At 37.1% G+C, this 24855-nt stretch overlaps 2 protein-coding genes across 3 annotated transcripts in view; both read right to left on the bottom strand.

The window, feature by feature from the left end:
• The window catches only part of LOC129751103 (upstream-binding protein 1), a 36347-nt gene extending 14532 nt beyond the window's left edge, over positions 1–21815 (bottom strand). For both annotated transcript variants that reach the window (XM_055746393.1, XM_055746394.1), the window contains exons 1-2: positions 20936–21815; positions 4802–5219 (exon numbers count right to left, since the gene is read on the bottom strand). In XM_055746393.1, coding sequence (XP_055602368.1) covers positions 4802–5219; positions 20936–21211 — 694 coding nt within the window. In that variant the 5' untranslated portion in view covers positions 21212–21815. The remainder of the gene's footprint in view (positions 1–4801; positions 5220–20935) is intronic.
• A 20-nt stretch (positions 21816–21835) lies between these two features.
• LOC129751106 (uncharacterized) overlaps positions 21836–24855 on the bottom strand; it is a 52141-nt gene continuing 49121 nt past the window's right edge. Inside the window, exon 2 of the mRNA XM_055746398.1 lies at positions 21836–23414. Coding sequence (XP_055602373.1) covers positions 21846–21995 — 150 coding nt within the window. The 5' untranslated portion in view covers positions 21996–23414 and the 3' untranslated portion in view covers positions 21836–21845. The remainder of the gene's footprint in view (positions 23415–24855) is intronic.

Raw genomic sequence — 24855 nt, 5'->3', positions numbered from 1 at the left:
AGCCTTTGACACACTAAACCACGACATATTATTGTCCAAATTGAATGAATACGGAATAAGAGGTGCTGCTAACAACATCCTTCGCAGTTATTTATCGAAAAGGAAACAATTCGTAGCGATCGAAAATACTAGAAGCGATTTGAGAAACATTGATATTGGTGTACCCCAAGGAAGCAACATTGGTCCGTTACTTTTTCTTTTGTATGTAAACGATCTTTGTAATTTACCACTGAAAGGCACAGCTCGATTATTTGCTGATGATACAGCTATTTTTTATTCAGCTGCATCAACGAATGTTATAAATCAACAAATTGAAAATGATTTGAAGTTACTATCAAAATATTTTAAATGCAACTTGCTTTCTCTAAACTATACAAAAACCAAATATATGTTGTTTCGTTCTTCACATAAAAAAATACTGTTAAATAATGACCCAATTATGGATGGAATTGTTATTGAGAGAGTTCATTACTTCAAGTAGTTAGGAATTTTCTTGGATGAAACACTTTCCTGGAGTTGTCACACAGAGAACCTAGTAAAAAAAATTTCTCCTCTTTGCGGTGTTTTGTGGAAATTAAGAAGCTTAGTGCCCCAACATGTTCTTTTAAAGTTTTACTATGCATTTATTCAGTCTCATCTTAACTATCTTATTTTGATATGGGGAAGAGCCTCCTTGTCACATCTTCAAAAACTTCAGACTCTACAGAATAGATGTTTGAAAAACATCTTCAGACTACCCCTGCTTTTTCCTACCCAACAGCTATACTCTCTGGGAACGCACAACATTCTTCCAATAATCGAACTCTGTAATTTGCAAACTGTTATATATGTTCATGATAATATACACTCGAGTAGCAATAACCAAAACCTTAATTTTACTACGGGATTAAGAACCCACAATACCCGTCAAAATAATTACGTGCAACGAAGTCGATCCATGACATCTTTAGGGCAAAAAAGAATTTCTTTTATAGGACCTACAATATACAACGCTTTACCTACTGAAATAAAGACCATCAACAACCGTTCCATGTTTAAAGTCAAAGTAGTACAGTTATTAAAAGAAAAATTGAATCGTTAAAAAAGTCGATCAACAACCAGTTTTTTTTAAATCAAATTTTGTTTGTTTTTGTAGCATCGTAGTTTTCTTTTGTCGTACTTTTAACTATTAATAAGTAAACTTAAGTAAACCTAGCATAATATTTGATTAGTTAACATTATTAAAAAAAAGAAATGGATCTCTTTAAAGGAAATTTTCTTCCATTGAGATCCTTATCGTAATCTTGTTTAATTATAGCATACATTTCCTCGCAGTAAATAATAAACTTTTGTGTTCTCAGCATGATTAAAATTTTGTTCAAAAAAAAAAAAAGTGATCAATAGCGTGTGTTGGAACCATTGTTACGAGTAACTTCAATCAGCCGCGATTTCATGGATAAAACCAGGGTTTCTAAGGTGTTTTGGGGTATCTCCCCCCAACACTCTCTAATTCGACTCTTAAGCTGGTTTGCGTTCCCAAACTGCTTTCCATTCTCGTGAACACGCCGTGCTAGTATGGACCAGAATCCGGAAAACAAGCTGGCCACTCGAAAACTTGGATGTCTTTATTAGAGAACCACTCTTTTACAAGTTTTGACATGTGAATTGCAGCGTTATCTTTCTGGAGAACAAAATCTGGGCCCATCAACGCCCATTCACCGTGTACGACTAAACTTAATTCAAGCATATCAATATAGTTTTGTGAATTCATTATGGTTGTAATCCATGCCAAAGGAAGTTTTCCGTGGAAGTTCCCCAGCACATATTTACTGTGCCACCGCCAAAGTTTCTGCTCATTATGATCTCCGGATTTTTTCGTGAATCATGCCTCTACTGCTGCCAGCCATCCGGGCCATCGAGGTTGAACTTCTTTTCATCAGAAAAAATTACATTTTTTCCTTGATCTGCCCAAGAAACATATTTCTCTGCGAAATTAAAGCGACTTTCCGTGTGACGCGCTGTCAATTTCGGTTTTGCAAGTCGTTTACGCCATACCACGTTCTCACTCGACGATAGTATTTATTGTATGCGGCGTTTGGTGACTGGTAACTCTAATTCCGCTCTGATTTGCGACGCAGTTCTTTTATGGTTCACAGCTTTCCTACGGATTCTTCGTATATCCTTTAGAGAGAGTGTTGCCTTAATATACGTGTCCGATTTTCGCCATACTTCAGGTAGCGTCCTATGGCCGTGAGATTTCTCTGTTTGAGAGCCCTGCATCGTGGTAAGTTTTGATTTTCACTTTTTTCCTCAAAATTAAAATGTCTCGAACGACCCATAGATCTCTGAAGAAGATATTGTCTATAATTAAGAACCAAGGCATCGCCACACATACCGGGTAGTGTAAAACACGCGCCCTTCCCTATAACCTATTCTCTCCGTTTCTCGTCTTCTCGTGGCTGGTTCTTCTCTCCTTTGTTATGCTCACACTGTTAAATCCAAACTTAAAACGATCATTTGAACAAACGTGCTTCTTTTTATAGAAAATTTGTACTCGCGATCCTTTACCGATATCCTTTCATCGATGAAGTTCGTTTTTTTCAATTCTATCATTTTTTTTGTGTCCGTCAGTCAGTCAGGTATGTCTATCAGTTCGTTCTGCTTAGGGACCATCCAATTAATACGTAACACGTTTAGAAGGAAGCTGTTTTTTACATTTTGTGGATTTTAGAAAGAGAATATGGTACAAATGTGTTACGTAGGGGAGGGTGCTTGATAGCGATAAAAAAAAATGCGTCAGGTAATATTCGAACGACCCCTTAGTGGTTTAACACCGCCAGGATTTTCAGTTGTGTGACTTTGGTTCAAGTGAAAAACTAAAAATTAACCACTTTTCACCATAAATCACAACAAAAAAGTACGATTTTTAGCAACAGCATGAGTGGTGCTATCTTATTTCGCACCCTTTTTTCATATTTTTGGAGCTCACTGAAACCAGTTGAGTCAAAACTGTCCAATTTATGCTTGATATACGTTAATTATGGTGGGGAACAAACCGTAGAACATCTTTCCTACAACAGTCAATAGTGCAACTTTTTACAATATAAAAATAGTGTGATACTATTATTATTTCGCTCACTGTAAATAATGGGTACTGGTTTTTATCAGTAAACATAGGTATGTAATTTATTTTTATAAGTTGGCCTTTTTTGTTTGGAAAGGTAGGCCACGATTCGTTGGCAGCGGACGTGTTATTAATTTTTCAATATTTGAGCTGTAGAATTGATTCAAAACATGCACACAAATGAAATACCGTACTTCTAATTGTGTCAATCGTTAAAAGTTATCTTCAGGAAAGAAACTGTCTCCCACGGCGAGGTACAGAATTTGAGTATCGTTTTCCTAATGCGCTGTTCAGAACTGGAATCTGTCAAGAGCTGACCGCAAAGTTTTATTGATCAACGACTATCGGGACCCAAAAATTATTTCGAGAGTTTTTTCCATAATAAATATTGATCATGAATTGAAAAGAAATAATGGTTTCTGGAAATTTCTCATGGAAAGTCCGGAAGTCCCAGCATTGTCTGACTCAGTACTCAGTATCACGGTTGCCGAAATAACAGAACAATCTATAATTTCACAGAATTTTGAGCCAATTTTCATCACAGAATTTGTGTCACAGAAAACAGAATTTCGGAATTATTCACAGATTTTACAGATTTTTTGAATATTGTAACTATTGTAACACAATAGTTAAACATATGTAACACAATAATAAATTTTACGTCAACATAAATTTTGGATTTCTTACTTTGTTTTTCAAAGAACATGATAAGATTGGTATTGTTAATCGATTTTTCTTAAGTAAAATGTAAAAAAGATTTATTTCTTTATGACTATTCAAAGAAATTTATGCTATTTCCATCACAGAAAACAGTGAAATAGTCAATTGATTATATTTTCTGAAACTTCAAATGCGTTTTTCTCATAACAGTGGTCTGGCGTATTGGCCCTTTTCAAAAATCGATACCGAACTCTTTCATTTCCTTTTTTTACCGCAGTGAGCTGGAACCCAATAAAATGTCACTTGATTTTGTACTTCTTAAGCTCTTTCATATTTACTTTAGCGAAACACTTTTACTATATCTATAACATTTGTTTACAGATATAAAGTGATCAACCATCACATAGTGATTGGTATGCACCGGAGATTTTTTAAATATTTATTTTGCTACAGCATAATCACAATCGTATCAGTGGCCGGCAAATGGTGTCATGGATGATACAGGGAAATCATTCTGGAAGAAAACATCCCTTATCAAAACGATGGAGGTCGTTTGGATGCTGCTTTATTGCATCCAGCACATACATCGGTCTGGTTTGAAGATGCTGTTCATTTAAAAGTGCTGCCCGTAATCCTCATTCTGCCTTATTGAAATGAAATAACATCAGAAGCGCTGGTTTTTCATTCTCATGTCTACGAGATCAATGATTCGACTTATTATATTCTGAACTTAGTTCAACAAGTTTTCTTATAGAAACTCTAAGAGAAATATTTTTCACCTTATTAAAGGCAACACTCATACAAAAATAAAACTTGGGTGTTCAACTTTTTATAAGATAGCATACATAATTTGAGTTACTTTGAACATATTGAGTATCGTTCAGTGTATGTATTTCGAATGAAGATTTTCGTCTTACATTGAGCAACGCTTCACGGAATTCTCATCTGTGTTCCCTAAACAATCTAAACTACATATATGAGCAGCAGTAACGGACTAATATTCTTGTTAGATAAAACCAAATCCCATTTATTACATACCTTTGCGTCTGATATCGCGATCTTTGTCAGCGCTGTTAATCTTCGGCTCTGAAGAACCTTCGTTATCTTCATCTTGCTGTGCGGACATCCACTCCAGGCGTCGTTTGCGGTTCGGCATTACGATGCTGAAGTTGCTTTCTTGTTGCTGTGGATGCTGCTGCTGTTGCTGTTGCTGGTGTTGTTGAGCAGCGACAGCAGCTGCAGCTGCCGCTGCCGCTACAGCCGCCACTGCCGTTGTTGCAGAGGTGTTTGCAGGTCCGCTACCGGAACCCAAACCCGAAGACATTTTGCTGTACTCGACCGGCCAAGCTTCCTTAGAATCCGGTGGTGAATCTACAAAGTTATTCCGATAGTCTTGGAAATTGTTGGGCGATTCACTGTAGTTGTCGTCGTTATCAAGGTTGTAGTTTTGCGAAATCTGAAAGAATAGATAAAATAATGTGTTTAGGCATCTTAAACTTTTCACATTTTTTGAATAGGAAATGATAAAGAAAATAAACTCATGTCTCCTTATCAAAACGCTAGTTATTTTGCATACAAACAGATTAAGCTACTGTTGTGCAGCTACGTGATAAGATTGTTTTGAGTTTCTTGGTTGACTTCTTATGATGCAAACAGATGATTATAAAAAACATTAACATCGTACTCATAAATTGTTTTACTGTATGAGAAGCAATTGTGTAACTGTATTACATCAGATTTTGTTTCAGTAGGATTAAATATCGAAACCAAGATAATCGCTCATTGTGTACAAGATGAAATACTACATTCATATCCCTAAACGAGTCAAAACTTGTTGTTTTACTTTAAATTGAAATTAAAATGTATCCAACACCTTTGTTAATTTTTTTATCCAAATAACTTCATGGTAGTTTTAAGAAACTCAAACATTATCAGTCAGTAAAATAATGGTGGGAATTGTTCTTGGTTACTGGATTAATTTCATAAAACTCTAAAACAAGTACAAGCAAAAGACTAAAAATGACAAAAAATTACTAAATTATTACGAATATGAAAATAATGACTAACATTATAGGGTCAAGTGAGGTATTTATGAACAAGATTTCTCAGTTTTCAATATCAGCAATTAAAACAATTGTTTCACTAATGTACACATTTTTGGAAATCAAATTAATGATTGATCCTCTCCTTCATTTCTAGATATTTTTTTATTTTTAGATTATAGCTTGTGGTCGTAAAATGCCTGTCTATAATTAACCCTTATTTTCATAACTACCCAGTTGTCAGTATTTTGAACAATTGAAGATTTTAAAGGTAGTATTGTCATTTTGATAGTTATTAAGGGAGTTCAAGTAGGCGTTCCCTGCATGGACGTCAAAATTTTCGCTCCGTAAAATAAGTGTTCTTCCAGAAGTAAATCATAGAATAAATACTAATTATTTAACATAGAATCCTGCTGATTATAACTGCCAATGTGTGTTTTGTAACTGATGCCGAAGTGCGCTGTATCAAATGGGAAAATCCCAAGGATATTTCATACACCGGAAAGACGTGAGAAGCAGCCGAACGGTTTCAGAAATTTCGGTTGCAATAGGTCCCAGTATCAAAACATCATCAGCACTGCTCCTGCCAACTAAAAACGAACGGACCTGAATTATTGAAGAATGTATCCCCTCGATTTTATTTAGATTTAACATTGTATTATTTTTACAAAAAAACCTATATGAAGCGTTTCGCAGGGAACTCCACGCTATATTCCTTCCCTTGATCCAGTATTTTTAAGGAATTTACCAAATGGATGGTCTGGCCGTAGTAATCTCTGCAATGCATGTTTGAATGTAGCGGAGATTACGTTGAAAAAAAAATTAAAGACACAAGAAGAAGAAGGTGATAGTTTAATTTCAATGGTAAATGGTAAATGGCATTTATTTATTTTTTTTTTATTTACATAGTATTCCGTCTCACGACATAACTTGACGAACATAATTCCTAAAATTCACTCGGTTCATAGCAACCGTTCTCCAATTTCTCGGGCACCCCACGTTCGCCAGATCACGCTCCACTTGGTCTAACCACCTCGCTCGTTGCGCCCCCGCTCGTCTTGTTCCTACCGGATTCGTAGCGAACACCTGTTTTGCAGGACAGTCGTCCGGCATTCTCGCAACATGTCCCGCCCAGCGTATCCGGCCAGCCTTCACCACCTTCGGGATACTGGGTTCGCCGTAGAGGCGCGCGAGCTCGTGGTTCATCCTTCGCCTCCACACTCCGTTCTCCTGTACGCCGCCAAAGATGGTTCTTAACACTCGTCGCTCGAATACTCCGAGTGTACGCAGGTCCTCCTCGAGCAATATCCATGTCTCGTGCCCGTAGAGAACAACCGGTCTAATGAGCGTCATATACAGGTTACACTTCGTGCGAGGGCTAAGTCTTCTCGACCGCAGTTGCTTGTGGAGTCCATAGTAGGCACGACTTCCGCTGATAATTCGCCTCCGGATCTCACGGCTGGTGTCATTGTCTGCGGTCACCAGTGAGCCGAGATAGACAAAGTCTTCGACTATCTCCAGCTCGTCGCCGTCGATCGTGACCTTGTTATTACTGGACAAGCGGGTTCGGTCGGTCTCGGATCCGCAGGCCAGCATGTACTTCGTCTTGGACGTATTAATCATCAACCCAATCCTTCCTGCTTCGCGTTTCAGTTTGCGGTAGATCTCCTCCACCGCCGCAGATGATCTGCCGACTATATCAATGGTAAATGGTGGTAAATGGCAATCATGCACAAAACCTATTTCTCAGGTTATTTTTTATCGAAAAATTCAATCAAATCAAGAAAACAAAAAGTTAAATAACTTCCATCTTCTTAAATAATTTTTTTGGTCTTGTAATCTTTCAGATATTGGAATTTTTTCGTCGAAATTTACATAAATTACTTCAATAACTGACAAAAGAAGAAATTGATATTTGTTCAAAGCTAATAAGGTTTCGTATGCAGTGGAGGATTAATATCTTCATTTTCAATTTTTCCCATGATCCCGACAACTCCCGGGAAAAGGATCGTCAGATTTCCCGATCCCCGGGAACGCTAAAATGGCCGGGAAATGGACATTTAAGTTAATAGTAAACTCGATATGCCATTGGATGATTCGACTATACAAAAGACTTTTTTTTTACAAATTTATGTTGGGAAAAGATTAAAGCCAATAACAAACTCATGCGTCTTTATGAACTGAAAGCTGTCAATAAGAACAAAGGATTGTTCACGAAGAAGCCGAGAAAGTGGACACGGATTATTTAATGTTATTAAGCAAGTATACTAGAGAGAATTGTAAAACTTATGTAGTTTAACAAACAAAACTCTTCTTTAAGCAATACACGTGAAAAAATGTTGAAAAATTTGGATTGAAGCTGACAAAGGTGAAGTTAACCCATCGTTGTTCGAATCAATTCTGCACAAATGATTTATGAAAAAGTTATCATACCAAAAATAAGTTAAAATTTCGAAGGATGCGAGGTTTCCGGTGTTTAGTTACTAAAATTTACTTTCTTGAAGATCCAAAATCTGAATGGAAAAGAGTCCAGGAAACAGGAATAAAGAGCAAGCTGCAGCTCGCTTCTTAAATTCTACACCCAAAATTCAGCCTCTGTGCCAATGGCGTGTAGTCAATTACATAGCGTCATTGGTACAAGAAGATAACGCGATCGGTGCTGATTCGATTTGCTCCCACCGGCATTAATCTCCCAAGTTAACCGAATTGCGTATGTCTGAAAGAAACAAAATAAAAACGCTTTCACGTCCCTCCCTATCGCATCACAAGACGAAGAAGGATGGAAATAAATACCGGCCAACACCAGGCAGCCAGCGAACCGAGCACTGTGCGTGTGAATGTAGCAAAAGCAACAACAAAAACATCCTTCTAATTCAATCCCTTCAATCTACCGGCAAACAACCACGGCCGAGCTGTGCGTGTGTATGCAGTAAAAGCAACAACAAAAAAAACATTCCTTCAATTCAATTGCCGGCAAACATCCACGGCTAAGCTGTGCGTGTGTATGTAGCAAAAGCAACAAGAATATATTCCTTCAATTTACCGGCAAACAAGCACCGGCCAAGCTGCCCGGCTTTAGCAGCTGTGTATATGTAGCGTGTGTATGTAATAGCAGGCAGTAAGCAAAGCACAGTTCTCATTCAATGGGTTTCCCGTTTCCTCCACTCCCGTTCCCTTTCCCGTTTTCATCGCAAGACAAATGAATACCTTGAAAGGAGGCCAAACGCCGGGAAGCCACTGTCGTGCGTTTCTTTTGTGATTGATCGGCGGCAGAATGCCTATGACAAATATCCCTCTTCCTGCATGAAGCTCAAATAGTACACTGGTTAAGATGTCGGTCTGGCAAGACCATTTGGTTAGTGAATTGAGTTCGATTCTCCCTACGGGGCGCTATGGTTTATATTTTTATTTTCTTGTTTCTGGGATGAATTATCCAATAGGAACGAAATCCCATAAAATGTTTTTCTTGTTTTGCTTGAATGTAGTGGTCATGCATCATTTTAGTTGGGAGCCGAGTCCTTATGCCAGTTACGGTTTTTCAAACATATCATCTTCGGCACAGTGCACATTTCAGCGCATTATCGGCACAGAGATGTGCTAAATAGGCATTGGATTTTTGCAACCTCTTCTATGGGTGTAGAAATGTTGGTTTTTTTCGAAGAAATTGCTAATAGTTATTACAACACTGCAAAAAATGAAAAAAAGCTAAATCGAGCTAGAATAATAAACAAAACCATTTGCTCTTTACAAAAATATTGTTAATATTTATCATATAGAAAAGATCACAATGTTTATACGGGCATATTTAAAAAAAATGTGAGAAAACAAATTGGACGGTTAAGCTATTATCAAACTTGACACGAATTGGCATTCTAGTCTACAATTTTTTAACGTTGTTTAGAAATAGGACATCCCTAATCACCTACAAAGCAATTGATAAAAAAAAAGTGTGAGTTAGATACAGAAATTGTATTTACGACTTGAAGCACTCTGCATTTTTTTTACATTGGTCACAATAACTGAAGAGACTTACTGGGAAATTTAATATAACACACTATTGCTGGTTCATTTTTGTTAACTAAGGAATCTTTTATTGCATTTGTCCGATTTGTGGTCTAATCACTTCACTATCTTATAGGCTGAACCAAGAAACAGTAAATTTTACCAAATATCTGAAATTGTGATATATATTAAAGCACAGGGTCTTTAAACGCCCTGAGAAACATGCTACAGAAGCCAACATTATGGAAAACTCGAGTTAATTTAGTCAAAAATGGCACTTAAGGTCACAATCAAAGTTGTGCAAAATTTTACATTAATTTTTTCTCATACATCTGTTAAAATACTCACTTTTTAAAAATATTTAAAACTGTGTTTTTGATTTATTTTTGTCAAAAAATCAACTTTTACCAGGTGTCTAGTTTCTTTTGTGAACACTCATTAACCCTCATCCGTCCCAGAATTGTTTACACGTTATAGTCCCTGGAGTGTCAATTTGACTCTCCTGACTAAAACCAATATATCTCTCTTGTTTCCCAACCGATTTTTACAAAATTTAGAGTTTTGGAAACTTCGTAATGTAATATGTTTCTCAGGCAATATTCACATACAATAGTTTTCCGTTATTCAAAGTCTGATAAAATAAAACCGGAAAGACATGCTTCGGAGAAAAGACTGCAGATCAGCTACAGAATACTCCAAAAAAACTTCCTTTAGTTTCCAAGAAAGCTGAAGTTGAAAGCTATATGTGCAAGGAAATCTGAAAAAATTGAAAATTGACAAAAAGTTAGAAAAACAGCTACCTTTGAAAATTCGTAAAAAAATCTGTATTTTGTATTTTAACAATCTAAAAATGCGAAAATGTGCCAAATTACGTCAACTCCTCTTTTTAAAATTTATCTGATGTGACTTTAACAATTTTGACGATTTATGGATTGAAAAGTACGGTTTTTGCGCCACTTTTTTACATTTTTTTGTGGTAATGATTTAAAAAAAAATCAACAAAATACATATGTGCAACGTATAGCTTCTAACTTCAGCTTTCTTTTGCACTATGTGAATTTTTTTAGCAATCCGTAGCTGATCTACAGTCTTTTTCCGAAGCATGATTTTTTTCTTAAACTTTGAATAACGGAAAACTTTCACAAACTGTTGGTAATTTTTATGTTGTAACGGATAGCTTAAGCTCACTTGAAGCTATTCGCTCAATGAAGTTGGGAAAGTACTCATCCTACTTCCTCGAGAAGATACGAGAAAAATTGAGTACTTTATCTGGTCGCTGCTTTTCCATTACCTTTGTTTGGGTCCCTTCACATTGCTCAATATTGGGCAATGAGAAGGCTGACTCTCTTGCAAAGGTGGGTGCGCTTGAAGGTGATATTTATCAGCGTCAAATCTCCTTCAATGAATTTTTCTTTGTAGTACGTAAAAATGCTCTCGTCAATTGGCAGCGCAAATGGAATACAGATGATAAGGGCCGGTGGCTCCATTCGATCATCCCAAAGGTGAAGCTTAAACCATGGTTCAAGGGTTTGAACTTGAGCCGGGATTTTATTAAAACATTCTCCCGACTCATGTCCAATCACTGTTCCTTAAACGCGTTATTGTATCGTGTCAATCTGTCAAGCACCAATCTCTGTACCTGTGGCCATGGTTATCACGACATTGACCATGTCGTTTGGTCGTGCGAGGTCCACTTGATCGCCAGAACGAAATTAACAGATTCGCTTCGGGCCCAAGGAAGGCAACCTTATGCACCTGTAAGAGATGTGTTGGCTGCGATGGACTTAACTTACTTTTCCGAACTTTATCTATTCTTTAAAGCTATCGATCTTATTCTGTAAACTTTTTCTTTATCTGTTACTAATTTCTAGTTTAAGCAATAAAATGTAAAAAGTGCAAAAACAATTTCAATCTTGGCTCCTTAAACCTACTGGATTGAGCCGTTTCAAATAAAGGATTAATAAAAAAAAAAAATAACGGAAAACTGAAGTGTTATATCTGAATAATGTCTGAGAAACATGTTTGACTTACATTATTTTTACAGATTTCCAAAACTATACATTTGTAAAACTCGGTTGAAAAACAAGAGATATATAAAGGTTTTAATCGAGGAGTTTGTTTTTCCATGGCTTTCAGAGTGCGTCCATAAAAAAAGTAATGGTGCAAAATTAAAGATTCAAGAATTCATCGAGGGTCCCCGAAGAAATTGTATTATACACTCAAGAGCGGATTAAGGTTAATAGCAGTTAAGAAAATTAGTTTTATGTTTCACTGTAACACTAGTCAAAAGTGTCTTCCAATCAATTCCTTTTACCCAACTCCCAACCAAAATTATTTTGCAAAGATGCAGAGGTAAGCTCAGTGCCAAAGCACATTATTCTTTCTACCAATTTCTCCATTGATTACAAGGACGGGACTGACGATCAAAGAGAGAACACCTGTTTTGTGCAGGGTAAATAAGCTAATCCATCATTGATTTGACCTCTGAAGAAAATTGATAGCCTCGGTCAATCTCGGAGTAGCCACCATTGGTTATGTGGAACTTGTCCTACTGAGCCACACCAGCCACAAGAGCCACAGTACCAACTTTCGAAAAACATTTAAATTATTTTGAAACAATTTTCTAATTATTTTATTGCGTTAAATTGAAGTACTTCTGCATTTTGTTTTTCTTTAAAATTTCTTATTTTTCTTGGCTTCAAAAGTGAATATTTTTGTTTTCTATCTTTCCACTGAACTTGTAACGAAAAATATCTGGATTTTCTTTTCCTTTCCTTGTGACATAATGTTTTACAAAACTTACAAACATTGAGATTTTAGATATATGAAGATTAGGCCTTTTCAAGTGGTTTAGGGAAAATCTGATAAGTCACGTAACGAGTCATTCTTCCTAAACACTCGTGGGTTACGTAAAGTAAATATTAGTTGCATTGGCAGCAAATGAAATCATCAAGTTCATGTTTAATTCTGATTCCAACTCACGAATTATTAGAAACAGTGGCGTAGAAATATCATACAGATCGAACAACAGAAATACCGGTTTCTAATTCCGGTCTTCGATTCTGGAAACCTGTTTTTAAGATTATATGATATTTAGTTCGTTGCTGCACATTTGATGTCAAGTGATTTATGTTACTTATACCGATCAGACCGGGCCCTAATATGAGTTTCAAATCAAATCTAATCATTTATTTATAACTTTTAACTTATAATAGGACAATAATTTGATTTTCATAACTTCTCAATGATTTAAGTTTGAGAGAATGATTTTTTTTTATTAAGTACTTACAAAGAAATGGTAGACAAAAATTTCAAATTTTAGTTTTTTTATCTTAAGACTTTTGATTTACTGATTATTCGTTGTATTTTGTACATATTACTCGGCTATCTTCAGAACAAAAACATAAATCTAAATAAAATATTACATCGTCCCATTTCGACAACCGTTCGTTGCCGTTTATGGAAGAACGCAATCAGAAGTGTAGGTAATTAGGCAGGTATTTATTTGTTTACACCAACACAGCGTGTTCCATGCTCGACTAAACCGGTCATCACTACACAAGGTATGAAGTTATCATCATCATCATCAGTCGCACGCAGGTCGATAGTCTAGTCCAGTTGTCTAAGGTCGACCGGTCGATTGACAGTAAAAACTTTTGCATTCATGTGCCATCGTCTTGCTGCGACCTTCACCGTCATGCACTTACATTAGTATATGCAGACATTGATTGGCGACATTAAAACTATTATTTTAAGAAATATTTTGAGAGGTTTTTCGATTTGAATCATACAAGATAAATTAGATCAAATATTTTTTTATAACTGGTAGTAAGCTCCAACCGACAAAGGCCTAATGAGAGCATGAGCTTCAAATCGTATGTGGCTTTAAATTCTTTTCGACCCAACCCCTACATCCAGCATAGTTTCTGCTGAAGTCAGCCATATTCCATTATTAAAATGGACGAATTTCAAAATATAGAGCCAAGGGGGTCGGGAAGCATGTATGTTCAACTTATTATTATTCCACGAAATTACTGTATCGACACTTTATTGATACGCTTCATTATCACATACATACCGAAAATAGCCATTCAATAGGATTTTCATACATCTTTTGTAAGAAGCGATTTAGAAATATTACCCATCTCGATAATGTTTTACTATTCAATTTTTCATACTTCGAAAGTGATACACTTTTTCCGTTCTTCAATATGACATCAGGTTTTGTTTCTGCTAACTGATAAGATGTTTTCAACCAAATTCTTGGCCCTTGTATATTTTCGGCGAATGTTGATCAAAGATGTTATGAAGAGATTAATCACCGTTATGTATGTTTGTTATTTAATTTATCGGTGAAAAGTGATTCAAATTTTTGTTCAGCACGGGCCAACTACTATGAAGTGGTAAATACAGGTACACATTAGTAGGCCAAGCGTGGTTCGCCCCACAAGCGAAAATCTTGCAGTGCGAACGAAGTTCAGAATAAGTAAAAATGGATCAGATTGAGCAAGGAAAATGATAGTCCTACCTTGATATGGCTTAGACCTGAACTTTTTTTTTTATATAAAACTGGTTTTAATACATTGAATTTGATAACAAAAATGTTTTTTTCGTTCGAAAACTAAGTGTTAAAGTGAAAAGCGACAAAGAATCTATAAAACCAACCAATTCTAATAGAGAAACGCTACCAAAAGAAATGAAAGTTCTATTTTGCTACACTCATTATTTAGAACTTTCGATACGACTGTAACAGTAGCAAGATCATCGGCAAAAAATGACATATTTTTAAACAAACCAATAGTTATCTGAAAATGTACAAGATTAGATAAATAACCTGAAGTCAAGCTAAGCAACTTCTATCGATAGTAAAAAATCTATTTTAAATTTTTGCAGCAAGAATCAGTCAAGTTTATAGTAGGCCCAGTGTTTGGGTCTTGGATTTTGTAATTGTCAAGTCATCGCACAGTGGGAAACAGAAATTAAATAGTGTTCATTGTTTTATTCACAGTTAGTTTTACGTATTTTTTATGTTTTTGTATCTTTTTTAATGCTTTCTCAATTGCTACTACGATTTTTTGGTACAGGGTCCGGCAATTGAACTGTTACAAAACTTTAGGAGTGATTATTACGAAGTATACAAAGCCAAGTTACATGACACCTTGTCACCTTGTTAACATCATGTCTAAGATGTCAGAGGATATTTTGGTTAATTTTGTAATCAAGTGTTTTTTTTTTGTAAAAATAGTCCTCAAACTTAGTGCTTTGATTGCCTAGTTCCAGGCTGTGAATCGGTAGAAAGACATATTTCGTGAGTTGTCCAATGAGTGTACGTATTTTTTTAAATTTTACCTCGCACTTGGAAGATACCTGGAGATCAGAAGTACCCAAGTATAGTATGGTGGAAATCGTCAAGCTACAGTGGCGACACCTACCATGGTGAAGATCATCAAGATGCACCCTGAGAGAATTTTTGGCGTAGTAACACTAAATTGGCGATAGATTTGAATACACCAGATCAAAATCGCTGTCGGATCTTGGAAGATGATCTTTAGGCCCAGCCTTACAAAATCCTAAAATTTCAAGACCTCTCGTTTGAACAGAAGCAAGAGCGGGTAGAAAGGGCGAAGGCGCAGCTTACGCAGTCCGCGCATGAAAAATTTGGAGAATATCGTGTTTTCTGCCGATGAATTCGTCGCCGTACAGCGGTTCGTGAAAAAACAGAACTACAGATTTTGGTTGCCAGAAAGATCACGAACCTATGCAAACGTATTAAAGGCCACAAGACGACATAAATCTGTTTCATTAAAGGTCTGGGTCGAAATCGCCCGTACTTTCCTGGTGAAGATCAACCCTGAAGAGGTGTAGATCAATCAATTTACATATCGAAAATAGTTCTACGGCATGTCCTCGAACTGTGGACACGTCCTAATTTTGGTTTTGGTTGGTGGTTTTTCAGCAGAACTTCGCATTGGCTTACGAAGGAAAGAGGTCCCAATTTTTATGTCGAATTCTTTTCGAGGGTTAATTTCGAGTACGGAGTGGTCGGGGAGTTCGCCGGATCTGAACCCTATGGACTTGGCTGTCTAGGATATACAGAAGCCCGAAGTCTACTCTCCAAAACATGACGGGTTGGAAGTTTTGAAGCGCCATCTAGCTTCTGCAGCGAGTGGTTAAGCTCAAGGACAATAAAATCGAAAGGCGCCAATGGATTTTGAAAATATGATCTATTTTGATGTAAATCGTATTAAATTTGAAAGAAAAAGTTTTTGTTTTGATCAAATTATTTGTTAGTTCCAATGTAGCACTTCAATTGCCGGACCCTGTACATATTGTATTAGTTAGTTAATTAATCTATGTAGGGAAACTTGAGGAAAATTAGACTTTCCTCGTCAACTGAGTTTTAAGCAGCGTTCTCTATTTGATTCAGCAATGAGTTTTCCACCTGATTCATGATTTTTCATCTGTTCAATTGCATTTTCGTTTGTTACAATGTTTTTTTTTCGACGAAATTACATGAATTTAGGGGAAATCGGGGTGATTGAGACTCTTACCGTCAACTTAACGATAAGCAGTGTACATCATTCGATTCAGCAATAAATTTTACACCTGTTTCATTCATTTTTGTGCATATTTTGATGCATTGTCATTTGTTATAGTGATTTTTTCAACATATTGCTCGATTTAAGGGGAAATCAGGGTAATTTCGGCTATTCTCGTAAGCTAAGCCCTAAGCGATGTACTACCAATCGATTCAGCGACAAATTTTACACTAAATCACTTGGTTTTTGCACTTTGGTATGTGAATTGCTCGATTGTTACAGTGAAATTTATACACCAATTTGAAAAGGCTAAGGGAAGTTGGGGATATTTAGCCGTTTTAATTCATTCGAGTGCAAAAAAAGCGACACGGTCAGCTTGAGGATGAATAAATCTGCCAAATATGCGTGAAAATGTGTTGAATTACACCTTGTTTGACTGCATTCCTTTGAAAAATTTCTAAATTTTAGGGGAAAAGAAGCAAAATGAGCCGCTTGTCGTAGTAAAAACAAAAATTAGAGTACACCAATCGGTTCAGCTGACATTATTACATAAACAAGTATGGTGTATAGACTTTTTCGTTGCAAGGTAGATTGCTACAGGCGGAATTCTATCTTTACACTCCAAAAAATGGGGGAAATCGGGCGTTCAGGGTATTTTTTTTTAGAAAGCGGTGTAGACCATTCGATTTCTCGTGTTTTTTTTACATCAGAAATGATAGTTTTCCAGAATTTAGTACAGGCGATCGTCACAAGAATAGATACCTTTTTTGATCGAAAATCCCCACTGTGCATTGCTTGAAAAAAAACGTGTAATTATTTATTCTGTACTAGCTGACTCGGTGTGCTTTGCAACGGGGGCCGGACATTCGGCCGTAGGCCGATAGGCCGAAAGCTGTTAGGCCGAAGGTCTCTAGGCCGAATGGGTTGAAAGGCCGACGGATGTTCGGCCGAATAGGACAATAGGCCGAATGCGACATTAGGCCGAAGGTTATTTGGCCGAATATTATTTGGCCGAATGGTCATCAGGCCGAATAGGCGATAGGCCGAATGGTCATAAGGCCGAATGGTCACTAGGCCGAATGGTCATTCGGCCGAAAGGTCACTAAGCCTAATGGTCATTCGGCCGAATGGTCATTAGGCCGAATGGTCGTTAGGCCGAATGGTCATTAGGCCGAATGGTCACTAGGCCGAATGGTCACTAGGCCGAATGGTCGTTAGGCCGAATGGTCATTCGGCCGAAAGGTCACTAAGCCGAATGGTCATTCGGCCGAATGGTCATTAGGCCGAATGGTCGTTAGGCCAAATGGTCATTAGGCCGAATGATCGTCGGGCCGAATGGATGCTAGAAGGTCGTTAGACCGAATAGCCACTAGGCTGAATGATTGTTAGGCTGAATGGTCGTTGGATCGAATTTATGCTAGGCCTATAAGGCCTACTACAACCCAATAGACACATGTATCCGTTATTTTAATGAGTGTGTTAGTATTTTTGATTTTGGTATGTCTAAGCAATCATTTAAAAATAGGTTAAAGCGGGCCATAGACTACACAACATTTGTACAAATGCGATGAAATTCGATGAAATTTTGTCGCTGTGAGCACGATTTGCATAGTGTATGGCACTGCTTGAATGAGCGCCCAAACGGTTGGAGTAAAATCGGTCGGGATCGAAATATTTTGTACAAAACATTCTCCCAGCCGGGGTGGAGATGGTTTTTTTTGTTGCTGTTGCTGTTTTCGCCAGCAATCATTTGTGTTCGCGTGAAATATGTTTGTATAGTGTATGGGCGAGCATAGATCAAACAATCGTCGTGGAAACATCGAATTTGTACAGGCCAATTTGTGTAGTCTATGGCCCGCTTAAGGCATCTCTTAGAACAATAAGTCTGTGCGAAACAATATTTTTTCGATGACTAATAAAATAAATATAAGACATATTATCGCTTTCTTGCATGTCGGGCCGCTCAGTGGTTAGGTCGATCAGTAGTTAGGCCGAATGGTCGTTAGGCCGAATAGTCATCAAGCCGAATGGTCATCAGGCCTAATGGATTGCCTTGTGATCATTCGACCTAATGACCATTCGGCCTTATGAACATTCGGCCTAACAGCCATTCGGCCAAACGACCATTCGGCCTATCAGCAATTTGGTCTTACGACCTTTCGGCTAAGCATGCCGACATGTGTAAAAGATTTCTTATTGACCTAGCAACCATTCATGACGATCATTCAGCCTTATGGCCATTCGGCCTTACGACCATTCGGCCTAGCATCCATTCGGCCTTACGACCATTCGGCCTTGCGACCATTCGGCCTTGCGATCATTCGGCCTTGCGACCATTCGGCCTTGCGACCATTCGGCCTTGCGACCATTCGGCCTTACGACCATTCGGCCTAATGACCATTCGGCCTTACGGCCATTCGGCCTAGTGACCATTCGGCCTATTGACCATTCGGCCTAGTAACCATTCGGCCTTACGACCATTCGGCCTTACGACTATTCGGCCTAATGACCATTCGGCCTAATGACCATTCGGCCTAATAACCATTCGGCTTTATGACCTTTCGGCTTAATGATCATTCGGCCGAACATCCTTTCAGCCTTGCGTCCTTTCGGCCTAACAGCATTCGGCTGGATAACCGTCGGCCGAATAACCCATTCGGCCTAGTGGCCTGTTCGGCCAGATAGCCCATTCGGCCTAACGTCCATCGGCTGAATGACCTTCGGCCGAATGGCTTTCGGCCTCATGACTTTCGGCCGAATGACCCAGCCTCCTTTGCAACACCTTTCATTAAAAAAGTTAAGTTTGTTTAATTTATTTTGATAAAAATAAACTTCCTTTTTAATTAAATGTCAATCATTATACAAAAGCTAACTGTTTTGAAAAAAAAAACAAAGCATCTGGTTTTGTTCCTTGTGTCTGAAAATAACTTGAAGGTTTGGAATGAGGAATGAGTCTTTATTAACAGGAAATTTTTCCAATAAATAATCAAAAAGTATGCCAAACTTTATGAAAAACACTTGGAAATTCATTTTGTTTAAATATATGTATGTAATTTTTATTGAATATGAGAACTTCTTCCGTTAAAATAAGAAGGGTAGTCTATAATCCATTTTCGTGAAAACTTAGAGGTTTGGAAGTAATAATCATTGATCTGATCAGTAGTTTCCAAAAATTGTTCGACTTTTGTCATATTTTTGTTAATTTTGTATAGGAGCTCAACACCCCCCCCCCCCTCCCCCCCTTCATTTGAAGGGGTTGAAAGTATTGAAGAAAACAATCCCGGCCACAAAAATGGCTACATGCAACATATCACGTTGATCATTCCAGTTGTTTTTGGTTCATTAGAAGAAACTTTCAATTAAATCTTTTTTTACCAATACAAATCAACCATCTTATCATGCCCAAACTTTTATGTGCATTAAATTTTAACGAAAATTTCTCGAAAATTATTCGAGGTTTATTAAACTTTTAGTTATTTTGTTTGGGAGCCCTTCTTACAAAAAATGGAAAACGTCTCATAATATTTTGAACCATCGATTTAAGTCAAAATTTAGATGTGTGCAAATTTGATCAAATTAGTTTAAAAACTGTTTGAGTTCTGTCACATTCTATATGTATTTTTTTTATATTAGACCCCCTCTTCTTTCAAAAAAGGCAGGAGGTTTCAATACAATAGATAGTCAACTTATGATGTAAAAATTTGTTTTTGAAGAAAACTTTAAGGAAATTGCTTGAAAACTGTAAGTTTTGTGCCATATTTATGTAAAGTAGCCCCGCTTTTTTAAGCCGGAGCGGTTGGAAAGTGTTATTGAAACCATCTCCGACTCCCAAATCTTTCGCATACTAAATTTTACATTGATCGATTCAGTAGTTTTCGAGTCTATAGGAAACAGACAGAGAGACAGAAAAACATTCATTTTCATATTTATAAATTTTTCGAAAATTATTCAAATTTTATCATATTTCTGTTTATTTGTATAGGAGGCACAAAAACGGTTAGATAATACTTTAAATAATCTCACGACATCAAAAACTTTATTTTGTGCCAAATTTGAACAAAATCGTTTGAAAGTCGTTCAAATTTTGTAACATTTCACAATGAATTTGTAGGGACCCCCCCATCCCACTCTTTTTCGACCAATGGATTATTTTTAATATAACAAAACCTGTCAACCATCATAACGAATCAATTAAGAACGTTAAAATATGTGTGGGTAGAAAATTTGATGGAAACCATTTGTCAATAAATAAAATATACTACGTTACTTTTGTATGGGAGTCCCCCGTCTCCCTTAAGTCGGAGTGGTTTGTAAGTTATAGAAACCATCTGCGGCCCTAAAACCCTCAGATACCAAGTTTCACGGTGATCGGTTCAGTAGTTTCCAAGTCTATAGGGAACAGACAGACAAACATTCATTTTTATATAAATAGATGAAATGGTATTAAAAATGGAACAGAAAGTTTGATTGATTTGATCAATTTAAAATTAAAAAAAACAAATTCCTCATATTCGTCATGGACCTGCGTGTGATAATAAAAAACTAAAACCTTCGGCTTAGTTCAAATGCCATATGTGTCATGTTCATACCTCTTCGAAATCCTGTTGATTCGATTGTTGATGTGGTGGGTGTTGAATTAGTTGCTGCGAAGTTTGCTGCTGCTGTTGATGATGCTGTTGATTGTTGTAGAACGAGTTGCCGTATTCCATTTGTTCTTCCTTGTCGTTACTCAGACAGCGTCGACCAAAATCTGTGACGGCTTGCCCGGCGTCGCTGTAGTGATAGTAGAACTTCAACGGCTCCGGTGTCTGGCAGAGCTGCTCTAATCCACTATTGCAAAGGCTCGTCAGCAACGATACCGCCATTCGTGGTTTTTCTGACGCCTGACCACTGACCTTTTTCGCCCGAGCTGTTAGATGAGCTGATTGAAATTTGGCTCTTCTTGGACAATGCCTTAACTTCTTCACTACGATTTTGATAACGATGACGCACAAACTCTAATTTGTCGTTTTCCGTCTTCCTTTTCTTGATTTTTATTCCAGCAATGGAAACACCTTTCAATATCTCACTGTCAGCGAAACTGATTGCTTTCCTTCCACCCCTTATTGGTTTATCAAAATCGAAATACCCCTGAACAGCTAATTTAGGAAGTTCACGACGTTCGTTTTGATCTGTTTCGATTTTTATCAAACGACAAATTGTTTCAGGTGCAACTGTTGATTTTTTAACTGAGCACAGTCTTCGGATTGATTATTGGGTATCCTGTTCACATTTCCGGTTGCGCCAACTGTATTTGAGGTTGAGTTCTACTCGCGATCTACTGCCTGGGTTTTTCTCTTAATATCACTTTCAGTAGTTTAAAACTAGGTTTTCTTATGTGGATAAAATGATTTGCACTTGCACTTAACTTAGATTTTTCAGATTTTTACGATAAAACTAAGTACAAAGATTCCAGTGGTCAAACGCACCAAAAATCATGCCCTGGACGGGACGAGTCAGTTAAAACAGCACGAAGAAGGAATTATACAGCTTCTTAATTCCGGTAGTTTCACGTTGTCGATGGCTTTGCAGTAGAATATTCTCAATATTAATCAGCATTTTGTTGACCATAAAAACGACAAATTCCGAGCACTTAATATCCGTCTCCATAAGGCACACTAATGGCGCAAAATTTTAAAGACAACTGTTCGAGCACTTTGTTCAGTAGCAACTCCACCTTGATAATGTTGGCTAGTTTTTCAGACGAAACGTTTGATGCTCCTATTTTCGTAGTCGTTTTTCTCCTTCTCCAAGAGACCTGAGTTATCGCAGACTGATAATTAGCACTTGATTCTCTAAGCCCGTGTTCTCAACAATTATTTTAGCAAACAATTCATGCCAATTAGCACTACCAGGTGGTGTATAATTTAGTAGCTTCGTCTCTTCCAGCGGTTGTTGATGGAAGAAGCATGAATACCTGGTACCGATCGATGCGGGAGCGTTTTGTGACAGATCTAGACACTAACTCGGGCTGGTGCGAATTATGAACGCGATCGCTAAACGCCAGGCGAATCCCAACGATTAATCGTTAATGTAATACTCGATCGACCTGATACAATCCATAATAGTAGCTGATTGTGGCCGAACTTTACACACAATCAAATGTTGAAGCATAGCTTCGCGCAATATGCCAACGCACTGAGCATTTTGAGCTTGTTATCGCTTCCAGAACACAGCACTAAATGTGGCACTCACTTTCCGAACACAACACTGAAAGTTAACTTTGGCTTCTTGTTGTCAGCATTCAGCCGTCAACCATTTTACGCTATCATGCGGGATTTATTCCAGAGCTTTGCCGCGACCGTATGTAGGTACAACAATATGACGAGATAGGACACAATCAACGTGTTTCACTTTAAATTAAGATTTATTGAACCCAATTCAGAGGGTAGGCACATCGCACTAGAACGGTTGGTTGCCCGGAGCGCCTCTCATGCGCGCAGACTTGACTTGAATTCCCCTTCGTATCACTACTTGATTCAGCTCTAATTTACGATTCTCGATCTACTGTTTGCGGTTATACTTTTCACTTTAATAAATAAAATCTCCTCCTTTCCCAAGAAGCGACGGCGGCGTCGTCGGTAGACTCACTCGACGAAAAAACGGAAACACGTTTGCAAAATTTGTTATTTTTCACAGCACAGTTTCATCAATGAAGACGTTTCTTGTCTTTCCTGTGGGCTTGCAACTGTTTAAACTTTATTTTAAAAACAAACCACCACGCATCGTAGGCTTCCTCGAGCACGATCAGCTTCCACGTTGACGATCGACTGTGACGAAAGCCGTTTACGTTCCGCATGTATAGCCATCGAAAACCGTCATCATCGGAGGAGCAGCACCTTCGATCGAGCAGCTCGCTGGAAACTACTGGGTTGAATTCTCTCTCTCGCTTCCGGTTAAGCCTTCACACACAAACACACGAGTGAGTTGTCTGTCCAGCGGGGCAACTTTTTGTTTCTCATCAACACCCTCTACCTACAGCCAGCGTCAGGTTATCCACATTAGGATTGGTTAACCCGCGTTCCGCGTCTGAAAGGTACAGAGAAAAAACAAAGCTATTAACTATTTCATAAACAAATCGTAATACTATACGTATACTGAAATTCTAGCTCACGTTAGTATGAGAGCAAAGTCAAATTGAAATGCGTTAGTACATCGGATACCGGTTACCGAAAATCATGATAATATTAAAATCAAATTTCCGCACAACGAACTCAGGGCGCAATTTCGATCGTGCGTCCTAAGCACAAAAGCCACGGTGAATCACAGCCTGATAACAAGGTAGCAAAATTTCATCTGTGTGGATGGTAGGGATGAAAAAACCAACCATTGAAAAAAAAAACGAATTTCAAATCAAAATCAGTTATTAAATCATGAGCACAAAAAATGCTGTTTGCTTGTGTTATTGATGAACCAACATCCCTAAATTAAAAATAAAAACTTATTTGAATTTATTCACTATCCTCGATTCGATCAAGGATTCAAATTTTGCTTAGTTTGAGATATACAACGCTTCGAAAAAATTAGTTCTACAATTTTTTGATTTTTTCAAAGGTAACAACTATTTCTGAAATCACTTAAGAAATTTTAGAGAATTTAATATAAAAAATTTCCATCAATTTTACAATTTAGTTGAACACTGCAAAACGATTCGACTTATGTTGAAAAAATCTAAGATCTAAAATCTAAGAAATTTCGTCAAATTTATCGTTTTTTTACAGAATTGTGAAAATAAATAAAAAGAAAAACTGTTAACTTTTTTTCAGCATGTAAAATTCCTCGCTGTCTACGGGAAAGTTAATTAGTGAATTAAAAACTTTATTTTCAAAATGTTTTGATGTTCTCAAAAAATTGCACAAATTTCTTCAATTAATTTTTATTAATTTTAAAAAGTTATCTAAAAAACAAGAGCTGCTAAAGAAGAAATCCTTATTGCAGATTGTACCTTGGAAAAAATCAATATTTTTTATTTCCTTGTGTATTGGACCTTTGTACCTTGGAAAAAATCAATATTTTTTATTTCCTTGTGTATTGGACCATCGCTACAATTACATCGTACTCGAAGTTAAATAAAATATTGTTAATGTTAAATTAGATTATTTCCATCGTCATAGTATACGTCTGATTGTGATATATGAGACATGTAATTTGTACTATTTGTAGGTATCGTCCAGTTCAGCTGAAAAATTGGAAAACCAAGCCCCTGATATTGCTTGGTTTTTAATTAAAAAATGCTCGGAATAGCCAAAACAAATAAACATTTTAAAAAATTTAAAAATGCTTTAGTATGTATATATTTTATTTTTTATTTTTTCAAACAGATAGGGTAACGGACTTATTTTGGACCGGGTGCATATTTTGGACCATCTTGCAACTATTTTCCGATATTTCACCAATAAATCAAGTTAATCATGGAAAAGTTGAACAAACACAGGTAAATCTTCTTCCTATCATTCAAATTATTTTCAAC

This window comes from Uranotaenia lowii, chromosome 3 (genome assembly GCF_029784155.1).
Source record: "Uranotaenia lowii strain MFRU-FL chromosome 3, ASM2978415v1, whole genome shotgun sequence".
NCBI classification, from domain to species: Eukaryota; Metazoa; Arthropoda; class Insecta; order Diptera; family Culicidae; genus Uranotaenia; species Uranotaenia lowii.
This window is presented reverse-complemented; position numbering and strand designations above follow the sequence as displayed.